The sequence below is a fragment of the Salvelinus alpinus genome, chromosome 10 (assembly GCF_045679555.1).
Source record: "Salvelinus alpinus chromosome 10, SLU_Salpinus.1, whole genome shotgun sequence".
In the NCBI taxonomy this organism is placed as follows: Eukaryota; Metazoa; Chordata; class Actinopteri; order Salmoniformes; family Salmonidae; genus Salvelinus; species Salvelinus alpinus.
The window spans coordinates 32091704-32103581 of record NC_092095.1 but is presented as its reverse complement, the minus strand read 5'-3'; the positions used below and the strand labels follow the sequence as shown (position 1 = coordinate 32103581).

The following is an 11878-nucleotide window of genomic DNA, read 5'->3' as shown; positions in this document are numbered from 1 at the left end:
TGTAAGAAAGAAAAATATGGTAATTATCATAGTCTTGTCAATGAGAACAGGTGAAGGGGTTTCCCTTTTCTCTTCGTCCTCTTTTCTGCCCCATCCATCCCTGTTCTTTGTCCCCCCTCCCATCATCACCAGCCCATCTGCTAGTGATTACAAGGGAGGGGAACCTGAAATGGTGGTCTCAGTAGAATGTGACCCCGCTGTCTGTGTCTATCGTGCTGAGTGTGCCCCCCCCCCCCCCACTCACTCTCTCCGCAGACATTCCTGAGATCCCCGAGAGCATTAAGTTCTGCAAGGCGTTGGAGATTGCAGACTTCAGTGGAAACCCCCTCTCCAGGTTAGTGGATCAGTCCAGGGCCGCCTCTCTCTCTCTCTGTCTTTCCTGTTGCCTTTGAGGAAATGTCTGGGCCATACCAAGTTATCATTTGAGATACGTGGGGGGAGGTGCACTTCAGTAGTTCATTGTCATACTTGTGATTCATTCTTTCTTTCCATAATGGCCTTGAAGATAAACAACCCAAAACAATGAAGTGGACAAAGAAATATTTTAACAAGTTGCTATATATTTATATCTCAAGTTGTCGCCCAGATGTGTCAAAGGCTCAGAGCAGGACCTTTCTCAGTACTAGATTATGTACATGAGCAAAACGTCTAGAGGAGAACAAGGCTTTGTGAGGCTACAGTACGCTGTTCGCTGACCCAGAAACTAGCATGGTATTAAGTATAGAAGTGGAATGCTCGACAAGGCAAACCCTCTCCCTGCTGCAGCTTCCTCCTATAGAATAGGAAAATAACTGTTGGCAGCAGTGGTGATGGTGAGTGCTTTGTCAGATGGATCTGGGCACATAATGTGTGTCCGTCCCAAATGGCACCCTATTCTCTATATAGTTCACTACAGGCCCTGGTCAAAGGTAGTGCACAATAAAGGGAATAGGGTGCCATTTGGGACACACACATAGGCAGGGGAGGAAGCTATTCCAACTGCTTCAAGGGCTGGTGTTGAAGGGCCATTGAGAAACTACCTACTTTCTCTCGTGTTCTCGTCTCACTCACTCTCTCTCCCCGGCTCGCTCGATCCCTCCCTCCCCCGGGTCGCTCGCTCGTTCTCCGCCCTCTCGCGCTCGCTCCTTCTCCCTTTCCATCTGTTTTCCTGTCTTCTGTCCTCATCACTAGGTTGCCTGATGGTTTCACTCAGCTGCGAGGGCTCGCCCACCTGGCCCTCAACGACGTGTCACTGCAGACACTGCCCAACGACATAGGAAAGTAAGTACACACACCAATGAAATATGCAGACCAACCACCTTGCATGAATGGGTATTTGAACTCCGACACGGGTTTCCTTCTTGCTCTAAACATTTGAACTCCTCGTTCTGTAAAATGAAAGACACTGGTACAGGCCTAATTACATGACACAGTGGGCTCTCAGACAGACAGACTGACTGCTCTGAGTGACCAGATGGACGAGTCCCATCGCCATGCCAAGTTAACCAGGACCAGCAGACACCCCATCTGACTAACCTCTCCTCCTCCCTCTCTCCTGCAGCCTGGCCAACCTGGTGACGCTGGAGCTCAGGGAGAACCTGCTCAAGTCCCTGCCCACGTAAGTGCCCTCTTTAGCCTGGCATAGTTCCCAGCCTCCCTCCATGCTAGCAAAGGTGGTTGTTTCCTAAAAAGGACTCCTTGATGATATGACTAGTGATTTGAAGCACAATGGAGACCTCAATCGTCACTAGTGTATCTGTTCACTAGTTAACCGCAGTAGTAGCTCCCTTCTCTATTGATGCAGTTGTTGTCATAGGGACAGACTGTCAATTTGTGATTGCTGAATGACAAGCTTGGCTTGTCGTGACTGTGTGTGAAAGATTGGGGCGTGATGCTTAGTGATTTAGCATATCTGGTCCTGACTGTAACAGTCCAGATGTCGCCTTGATGTGTTTCTGTATAGATTATAAATCTGTTCTCAAACTGAGTGTGTTTCAACAAGACTGTGTCTATGCAGTAGTCCCCATTACTTCAGGGTTTTTATGATTGATTGTTCCTCTTATCCAGGTCGCTCTCTTTCCTGGTGAAACTGGAACAGCTGGACCTGGGCAGCAATGAACTGGAAGTGTTGGTAAGAACAAGCTCCAAATGGCACCCTATTCCATATATATATATAATGTGTGTACTACTTTTACCAGAGCGCTATGGGCCCTCATGCACTATGAAGAGAATAGGGTGCCATTTGGGACACATCCGTAGTTGTACCCTTGAGTCCTGTTTGTTTGAGCATGGGAGCGCCTGCCTGGCTAGCCTTCTCATTGGGACAGGGTAAACAGTGCCTGTTGAGCTGACAAGGGCGTAGTCTGAGCAAACAACCTGACGTCATGCTACCGCCTGACACCCTGCCTGTCATACTGTACACTGCTCAGCCTTGACAGGGATGCTAAGTCTTTTAATGTCATTTATCACTCAGATACAGTCTGGGGTCATTTGTACAGGTTTTGTGTTCTCTGGGATTGATTCCCAATTCCTTTTTTGGAGCTCAAAGTGAATTGCCCCGCAGGGATAATGTTTTTTTCCCATATTGAATTGGAACAGGACCCATCTTGTTTTGGATAGCAACATGCTTTGTTTGGTTTATGGGCATAGCCAACAGGCACAGTGCGTGGGTGTGCATATATAGTTTGTTTTTTTCAGTTGAATCTTGCCCCCTTCCACAGCCATTTGGGGACCCCAGAGTGGAATGGGGGTATTTGGGGCGTATGATGTGTGTTTATGTAGCCACCCCACCTCTTCTCTTCCCAAATGATGCATATTTAAGTGGATGCTGCGTGTTTGTTCCCACTCGCTTTAGCGTACATTGGCTCAGTACACCTGATCGCTTGGCCTCGTGTCACAAAGCAGAGCAACGATGACATACATCATGCCCTCTGTTTACCTTCTCTCTCTTTTTCCCCTCTATCTCTAACAGCCAGACACACTTGGTGCTCTCCCTAAGCTACGGGAGCTTTGGTTGGACCGTAACCAGCTCTCCTCATTACCACCAGTGAGTATGGTCCTGGCTCATCATCTATGCCCATCTTATTCGCTTAGACTCAGAATATTGTTCAGTATGAAACCCATCACGTACATTTGAGTGAGTATTCACACTAAAAACGACATTGATGTGCCTGTGTGTGTGTGTGTAGGAGCTGGGGAACCTGCGGAGGCTGGTGTGTCTGGACATGTCAGAGAACCGCCTGGAGGAGTTGCCCTCGGAGCTGAGCGGCCTGCTGGCCCTCACTGACCTGCTGCTCACACAAAACCTCCTGGAGGTGGTCCCTGACAGCATAGGTGAGAAGGAGAGGGATGCAAGGAGGGAGGGAGAAAAGATTAACTGATGGCATTCTGTCCCTTTGTACAGTGCCTTATTCACCTGAACTGGTTTACACAGTAGCTTCATTGTCAAACTGAACTTTTTTAAAAGTACTTTGCCAAGGTGTCTGCTTTTTACCAATAAGTAGACCCATGGACATTATCGTTGCATGAATGCAATTGAAGGTAATGCACTTGACTCATGAAGAACTACACTGCCCCCTATTGGGGAAATAATGCTAGTAAATTGACATAAAAGCTTGCTCATGTTCATTATGAACCAAACAGACAATAACTGACTTCAAAGGGGACCTGAACTTGTCCAATAAACACGTTTTCATTTTCCGTTACAAAACGCTTTGCTACGATGTGCGCTAATGAATATGACCCGGCTGACTCGATGTTTGTTGTTTCTCCAGGCTCTCTGAAGCAGCTGTCCATCTTGAAAGTGGACCAGAACCGACTGACCCACCTGAGCGACTCCATAGGAGAGTGTGAGAACCTGACGGAGCTCGTGCTGACCGAGAACCTCTTACAGGTGCAGAACCACTGCATTTATAACCAAGTTTCTTTGGTTCAGAACAAATGTACAGTTCATTGCCTTTTAACAACCCCCTTGAGATGCATTATTTTTAATATTCATGAAATGTGTAAATGTTTAACTCTGTAGACTCTGCCTCGCTCGCTGGGCAAGCTGAAGAAGCTGACCAACCTGAATGCGGACCGCAACCGGCTGGGCAGCGTACCCGATGAGCTGGGCGGCTGCGCCAGCCTCAACGTGCTCTCCCTCAGGGACAACCGTGTGGCCAAGCTGCCTGCTCAACTGGCCGACGCCACCGAGCTCCACGTGCTAGACGTGGCAGGGAACAGGTAACCCCGCTACGCCTCCCATATAGGTCCCGCAGCTCGTTGGTGCGATCCTCTCTTATATCTAGTATCGCCGCTCCTCAGGTCATCTGAGATCCTTCACTTGATCCTTTTTTTATCAAGCCTTACAATTGAATAGTAATGTAATATATGCAGTTTAGCAGACGCTGTTTCCAAAAACGAGTTACGGCAGGGCGTGCATATTTCCATATGAGTTGCCTCAGCAGGAACTGAACCCACGGTCCTGACGTTGCCAGCGCAATATTCTATCACCTGAGCCACACCGGATGTATTCTTATAAATCAGAATAGTACTTTCCATATGTTGCGTCCATGTTGTTAACGGTCTTGTGTGGTGTGCACAGGTTACAGAACCTCCCGTTTGCCCTGGCCAACCTCAACCTGAAGGCCATGTGGCTGGCAGAGAACCAGTCCCAGCCCATGCTCAAGTTCCAGACGGAAGATGAGGAGAGCACCGGGGAGAAGGTGCTCACCTGCTACCTGCTACCCCAGCAGCCTTCCTCTAGCCTGGGTGAGTTAGCCTTACACCACTGTCATCATCATGATCTTCTTCCTCTCTCACTACCTCTGTTCTCAGCTTTGTCCTAGGTTTTTCACTATTTACAGACTTTCTTTACCTCTTTCTTCACTCTCTCTCTCTGCATATCCTCTTTCCTTCACTTCCTCTAACATAAGGGCTACACGGTAGGTGTTTCACCTGCTACGCTGGAAGTGTAACGTTTGACCAGCTCCCTGCTCCATAACGATGACCGTTTGAGTCCAGTGACAATGCTCATCTATCCTGCTTTCATCTAATGTTAACTATTGGAAGCGTAGCCTGTGTTTATAACCCAGAGTCCTTCTCGCTCTCCTGTCGCGCTCAACCCAGATTTAGTTACCATCACTTCTCCTAACATCCATTCATCCCATGTACCATCAAAACATTATTTTTTTCAATCCAGTAATTCATTATCTTGTTAGAGTTGTTGGAAGGTCCGACCTGATTTGTAACTCGGTCCCTCTCTTCGATACGGTCTCTCCCTACAGAGAACCTGCTCCAGAACAGTGTGGACGACAGCTGGACAGACAGCAATCTGAACCGCGTGTCAGTCATCCAGTTCCAGGAGGAGACCACCAAGCAGGAGGCGGAGGACGACGAGGCGGCCGCGGAGCGCAGGGTAAGAGAAATCAAAATACAGCTGTATTTGTCACATGCTTCATAAGCGACATGTGTAGACGAACAATGAAATGCTTACCTATTAGGCCCTTCCCAACAATGCAGAGAGACAAATTATAACACTAGTAGTACATAATACACAATGCGTAACGAGAGAATGAATACACTTTGTTTTTAAATACATTTTGTAGGTTATTTTGGCACTTTATTTGGACAGTTATGAAATGAGAGGGGGATACAGGCAGGTGGGAGAAACAGTGGGGAATGGCGGACGTGTGGATTGAACCCCGGTCGCTGATAAGGAGCTTTGTTCACGTGACTCCTGCACTGCGCGAGCCAACACATTCTAAAGTGAAGCACTCGATGGCTGGCTCTCAACTTCGCTTCCTTGTCCATTCCTTTCCCACTATGACCTCTGATCTGACAGGGCTTCAGGTGAAAGTAACATGATGGAGAGGGCGTCCAGTCAGACAATCAGTCATTGTTTCGGCAGCGTCACAAGTCGGTCCTACTTTGTCCTTGGGTCTTGATTTACTGTTTGCCTGAGGAGGACTGTCTGTAATTGACTGTCAGTCTGGGGAGTTTACTGGTGCGTGTGTACAGGGTCTCCAGCGGCGGGCGACACCACACCACAGTGAGCTGAAAGTGATGAAGAAAGGGATTGAGGAGAGGAGGAATGAGGCCTACACTTCCAGAGCTGATGGAGAGACGGAGTCCCCTGGTGCTGAGGTACAACACATCACCAACACGCCACTGGACATCCTACATGGCACCCTACTTGAGATCCATGAGCACAAATATAAATAAAAGGTTGCGTCCTAAATGTCACCCTATTGCCCATTATAGTGCACTTCTTTTGACTAGGGTCCATTTGGGAGACAGGCACACAAAGTAAAGCATGTGTATCCCAAGTAAGAAGTGGGTTCTTTCTGGGCAGTGTCAGCGTCATGGGTCATTGTGTAACGTTCTGACAGCATCTGAGTGTTACCTGTTGGTCACCAATCCAGGATTCTGTTTTTCCGTTCCGCCCGTGTGATTGGTGGTTGCAGGAGAAGCGGCTGAGCGATCTGTCCAATCAGAGCCACGACTCTGCGGCGTCCAACAGCACGGCCTCGGCCAACTCCCACGAAGAGAGGCGGGGCCTGATGACCACAGACCTGGTGGGTGGGCGTGGGCCCCAGGAGGAGGAGGAACTAGATGAGATGGAGGTGGAGTACGTAGAGGTGAGTTTCACTATTCACTACTATGACAGTCTGTTACAATCACCTCCTAGTACTGGAGCTGCCTTTTAAGACCTGGAGTTTTACTTGGCCAGGAAAAACTATGTTCCCTAGTTATACACTTTCTCCTGGTCAGGTCAATTAATTAATCATGCATAACAGTAACTTGAGAGATGTCCTCGTCTTGAATACGATCCCTTCCCTCCTGCTCTTTCTTTCTCTCCCTTTACTCACACCATCCCCTCTCCCACCAGCCCACGGTGCACTTTGCAGAGGAGCCTGTGTACCGGGGTGGGGACGAGAATGGTGACGATGAGGAGGGCGAGGATGGGGTCCCACACAGCTACGAAGAGGAACAACAGAGGCCCCAGTTCCCCACGGAGAAGCAGCGTCTGATCAGGAAGGACACGCCGCACTACAAGAAGAACTTCAAGATCACCAAGCTGCCAAAACCCGAGGCGGTGGCCGCGTTACTGCAGGGCTTCAGCCCCGACGCTCACCTGGCCCAACACCCCGCCTCGCACCACACTGCCCCTGAGGAGGAGGAGGAGGAGGAGGAGGAGGAGGAGGAAGGGGAGGAGTGTATGGTAACTCCACAGCGCCACAACAGGATAGAAGAGCCAGAGCTGGAGGATAGGAGTCTGCTTCATGCCAACTCCTCCCTGCAGCCGGTCAAGGTAACCTGGGCTCGTGGTGGGCTGGGGTGGGGGGGTAGAGAACACATGTTTACAATATGAACATAGTCTATAATGAGTAGTTGTACAAAACTGAAATGTACACACTATCATATCATGCAGCTATCGTGTTCAGGGCCCTCATGTTTTTTCTGATAACTAGACTAACAGGGGTCAGCTGGTCACGCGAAACTCCACGCCCTAACCATGTATCCCAATTTCAAATTAGCCAGGACAACCATGGGACTAGTTTTTCCTTTTGCGTTTTGCCTCATGAAGCTGACAGTTGAATGAAGCTCTTGCACACCTTCTCTCTTCACGCTGACATGTTACTGGCCTGCAGCTCGCCTCTATGCACCCCCTAGACACGCAAGTGCATAGAAGCTCCCCGTCGATCTGTCACCATGCAACCTGCATTCGGTCTGGACTGCTGGCATTGGATTCGATATAGGAGATGACATTGCATGCCGTGTTGCTGTGCATAGGAAAAACAAACCAATGGATACGGGGATGTTTGCCGGGGATGTTTGCCGGGAGTTGTCTTATGGCTTTGCACTCGTGCTTTTACATTGCTCTCTCTGTCCCACACAAGCAGGTCTCGTTCTTACGTTCACAGACGGCGGCAGCCGGTATTCGGTAACTTGATAAAAGACATAATAACTAACGAGTGGATTTTCTCATTAACAGTATTTGATAAACGTTTTGTAAATGTCGTCAGACAGACCGACGGTCTTACGAACGGACAACCAGCGCACACCAAATCAGGTGTCAGTTGTTTAAACGCTTCGGACATGGACACGTTTCACTCCTTTAGTCAAAGGCTGTGTACCAAATGTCTCCTTAATCCCTGGTCAAAAGTCGTACACTATACAGGGAATAGGGTGCCATTTTGGACAAACGCATATTATTTTATCCACACACTACCCAGACTGCTCAGAGTGGAGCTCCCTCTTGTGGCTCCTCTGAGCATCTCAAGGACTACTTATCAATAATACCCATCAAATCTGCTTAGTAAAAAGTGAAGATGATGAATCCCCAACCCCATCAGCTGTGCACTAGACTCCTATGCTGGCCTCCTTCACCATGCCTCTGTCTGCCCACCTCAGTACTATGCTTCTCTCCGTATCATTTGCTGTCTGCTGTTGTGTTTTTAATTGGTTAATGAACTTTCCCTTACCTGCTTTCCTACATTTGTGTGTTAGTGAGAGTGTGTGGATATGGCTCTTGAAATGTATGACTCGGAAGACAATTATTGTATTCAAATTGATTATTAATCGTAATCACCACTAGCGCTGCTAACTAATGTGCGTTGAATGATGGAGGTGTGTGTCTGTGTGTGGTGCCTGATTGTCTACCGACCATCCAGAATTTCTCTTGGCCGAGGTGGAAATGTTGAGACCCAGACAAACCGCTTTTTGCTAAATGTACACCTACAGCACGGAACAATCTCTCACCATTTTGATCCAGATTTCACATTGAAGGGAAACGCACCAATGGCTTTTCACAATTATTTTGTGTGAGGCTGTCACCTTTTAGCTCTGCAAACACAATCACTTGGAGTACATGCAAAGTCATACAATATCTAATGTTGATTTGAGGTGTTTGGATATAATGATCTGATTCCTGGGTTTTTTGAGTAGTACTTGTAGATACTTGTCAATCATGTTTGTAATCAATCTGAAAAACGACTGCTGCACAGTAGAATGTGTATAAATGAAATGACTACAAAGGGGAACAGGGTTTCCTGTGGTGTCTGTCTATAGGCTGGAGGGGACTTTGCGCTGGGAGCCACTGCTTTCTTTCCCCCGCTTTTCTTTCTGAACACAAGCTGCCCTCCCCGTGTGGCCTGTAACTCACCTCATCCTGGGTCTCGAGTTTCCACCCCTGCCTGCTTCCGCTTCTGGTGGCTGGGGAGTGAGTGATGTGTGTGACCGATGTTGCCACTGTTCAAATGACCTCAACTGGCGATGAAATTGGCCGTATCAAATGTAGTCCCTAGTTCAACCACTATACAATAGTGGATATGACCTTTTGGGGTTTATCCCTGTGGCTGAATGTATGTGTGTGTGTGTGTGTGTGTTATTGTTCTTTGACGTGTTTGTATGCGTGTGTGTGCGGTGTTCTGTTTTTGATTTATCCGATTTTTGTTTTGGTTGGAGTATGCTTGTGTGCATATTTAGTTATTTTGGCCTCACTAATCCGCATGCCTCTCGCTGGTTCCTGTCCTAACAGGGGGTGTCATTTGATCAAGTCAATAATCTGCTGATTGAGCCTGCTCGAATTGAGGAGGAAGAGGTCTGTACTTACTCTCTCTCACTCCATCCATCCACTCCCCCCCCCTCTCTCTCTCGTTCCCCCACTCACTCACCCATTCACCCACCCGCTGGCTCTCAGAGGGGAACCGAAAAATAGCCCACAAAAATCCATGATTAATCCAAGCCAATCGCCAGGGAAATGTTCACCACAACTCTCTGTTGGACCACCAGCGTGATAGAACTCGAAGCGGACTAACAGAACTTGAAGGGGACCAAAATGGACAGAGGGTTATAGGATTCAAATGATATCTGTAACAATAAGGTTATACGAATTGTAAGAAAGGTGGGTAGATTTTATCTGGTGCAAATCTGGTTTACATTCAATGACGTCCTACCCCATTGTCGGGTTCTACCACGCTGTGGCTCGCCCCCCCCCCCCCCCTCTTCTTCTTCTCCTCTTCTTCATCCCCCTGTTCAGGCTGAGAGGCCCTGGAGTGAATGGGCTGCTTGTGCTGCTGTCTGTGATGGAGGTCCGTCTTCTTTCAGGTTTTAGTTTCTCACCAGGCACTAGCAGGGATCTGGCCCACACAGATGGAACTTCTAACCAGGACAAATGTGTCTTCTAAAAGATATCTAAAATAATTGCGTACCTTTTTGTGAGAACATGTGCATCATGAAATAAGTTGAATGGTATACCAAAACCAGCCGTTTCCACTGGTACCACACCGTCCATCTATCAACGTATGAAAAAGAAACACACCGGGCTACGTCTCAAATGGCACCCTATTCCCTATATAGTGCACTACTTTTGACATCAAAAGTAGCACACTATGTAGGGAATGGGGTGCCATTTGGGACTCCGCCTGGCTCTGTACGGTGATTTCAGTCCAGAGTGTAAGCCCTTTGCTCAATGATCTGCTCTGATGAATAGCTCAAGAACCACCGAGCAGCTTATCAGTTCTGTTCAGAACTTAACATTCAATAGAGACACCAAGGATATGTGAAACACCTGACACAGTAAATACGATTCTGGTTAAATGTCCATTGTTTGGGATGGATGTTTTTATTTCTGTATTATATTAACGTTCGTTTTGAAATGATAGGATGGTGCCATTTGAGTGGTAGCATTACAGGTAACTGCCAAAATAAAGGAAACACCGACATGCGTGGTGCATTTCCATTCAGGATTTACCCCAGTGTTTTACCCAAAAGTCTCAGACTTTTCTATTTCCATCTATGCGGGCTGGCACCCGTGTCTCTGGGCCATGACTCCAGCAGACCTGCTCTCACTTGGGGTCAAAGCCAGGCCACTGGTACTTTTCAGCTGGTATTTACGGAACAATGGCTGAATGTGAACTTTAACACCTTCTCACAAAGCAACTGTCTTGATTATGCAGAGGTTCTTGATTCTGCTCTTCACAAGTCCTCACTGTCAGCCCTAGCTATGGAAACAACTCTGTTTCCCCAGTATAACGTAAGTGTATACGCTAGTGTAACACTGGTGCTAGTCAAAGTGTCTCAGTAGGGCGTTGGGCCACCACGAGTCAGAACAGCTTCAATGCACCTTGGCATAGATTCTGGAATGCTATTGGAGGGATGCAACACCATTCTTCCACGAGAAATTCCATTTTGGTGATTTGTCGATGGTGGTATGTACCTCGTAATGGCATAAAAGTATATTTGATCATTCATTTGGTTAAAATGACCTTCAAAGATGTAACACGGTTCATAATGGAGTGATTGTGTGGCTCGGATTTATGGGGGAATCCTTGGTGAGTGACTGCACGTCTGGTGAGGATTCCTGTGGATTGGTTGGCATGTGCGTCATGTGCCCGTGTTTGCATTTTGCAACGGTGACAACGAGTTTGTGAGAGAACGGAGCCTTGTCGTCGTTGACGACCCAACGGAATCACCCTCCGCTGCCCCCCCCCCACCAACGCAGCACTTTCACTCAACTCTTTCTTTCCTCTCTCGCTCCCACTTATCTCTCACCCTCACCCCCCCCACTCTGCATGGCTTGCGCGGACAGCATTCACACACCCAGTTCAGACCCATACATGTTATGATTCGTAGTGTCTCGTGTGTGTACCCCCCCCCCCCCCCCCCCCCCCCCGTTGTGACTGTTCCATGACATAGTATTGTGTTACATACAGCCCCCTCCTCAAATACACACCTTCGTGCTAGTGTCTGAAACTGTTTTTATGTCAAAAGCAATACGTGTTTGTCCAGTTGTTTCACTGTGTCTTTGGGCTAATGTCAATGCATTGTGATATGATGGGTAATTAGTTTAGTACTACTGTTTAATGATACTGCTTTCTTCCTGCTTCAACGGCAAAATGGCCGCCTTTTGATA

The 11878-nt window shown here is 47.9% G+C and overlaps 1 protein-coding gene across 15 annotated transcripts in view; it reads left to right on the top strand.

The window, feature by feature from the left end:
* The window catches only part of LOC139531912 (protein scribble homolog), a 107590-nt gene that overhangs the window by 70245 nt on the left and 25467 nt on the right, over positions 1-11878 (top strand). For 13 of the 15 annotated variants that reach the window (XM_071328863.1, XM_071328862.1, XM_071328867.1 and 10 more), the window contains exons 3-16: positions 256-334; positions 1171-1260; positions 1541-1597; positions 2047-2110; positions 2951-3025; positions 3168-3312; positions 3753-3871; positions 4004-4203; positions 4565-4731; positions 5247-5377; positions 5980-6105; positions 6426-6599; positions 6851-7273; positions 9503-9565. In XM_071328863.1, coding sequence (XP_071184964.1) covers positions 256-334; positions 1171-1260; positions 1541-1597; positions 2047-2110; positions 2951-3025; positions 3168-3312; positions 3753-3871; positions 4004-4203; positions 4565-4731; positions 5247-5377; positions 5980-6105; positions 6426-6599; positions 6851-7273; positions 9503-9565 — 1913 coding nt within the window. The remainder of the gene's footprint in view (positions 1-255; positions 335-1170; positions 1261-1540; positions 1598-2046; positions 2111-2950; positions 3026-3167; positions 3313-3752; positions 3872-4003; positions 4204-4564; positions 4732-5246; positions 5378-5979; positions 6106-6425; positions 6600-6850; positions 7274-9502; positions 9566-11878) is intronic. The other 2 variants (XM_071328875.1, XM_071328864.1) reach the window with 1 other exon arrangement.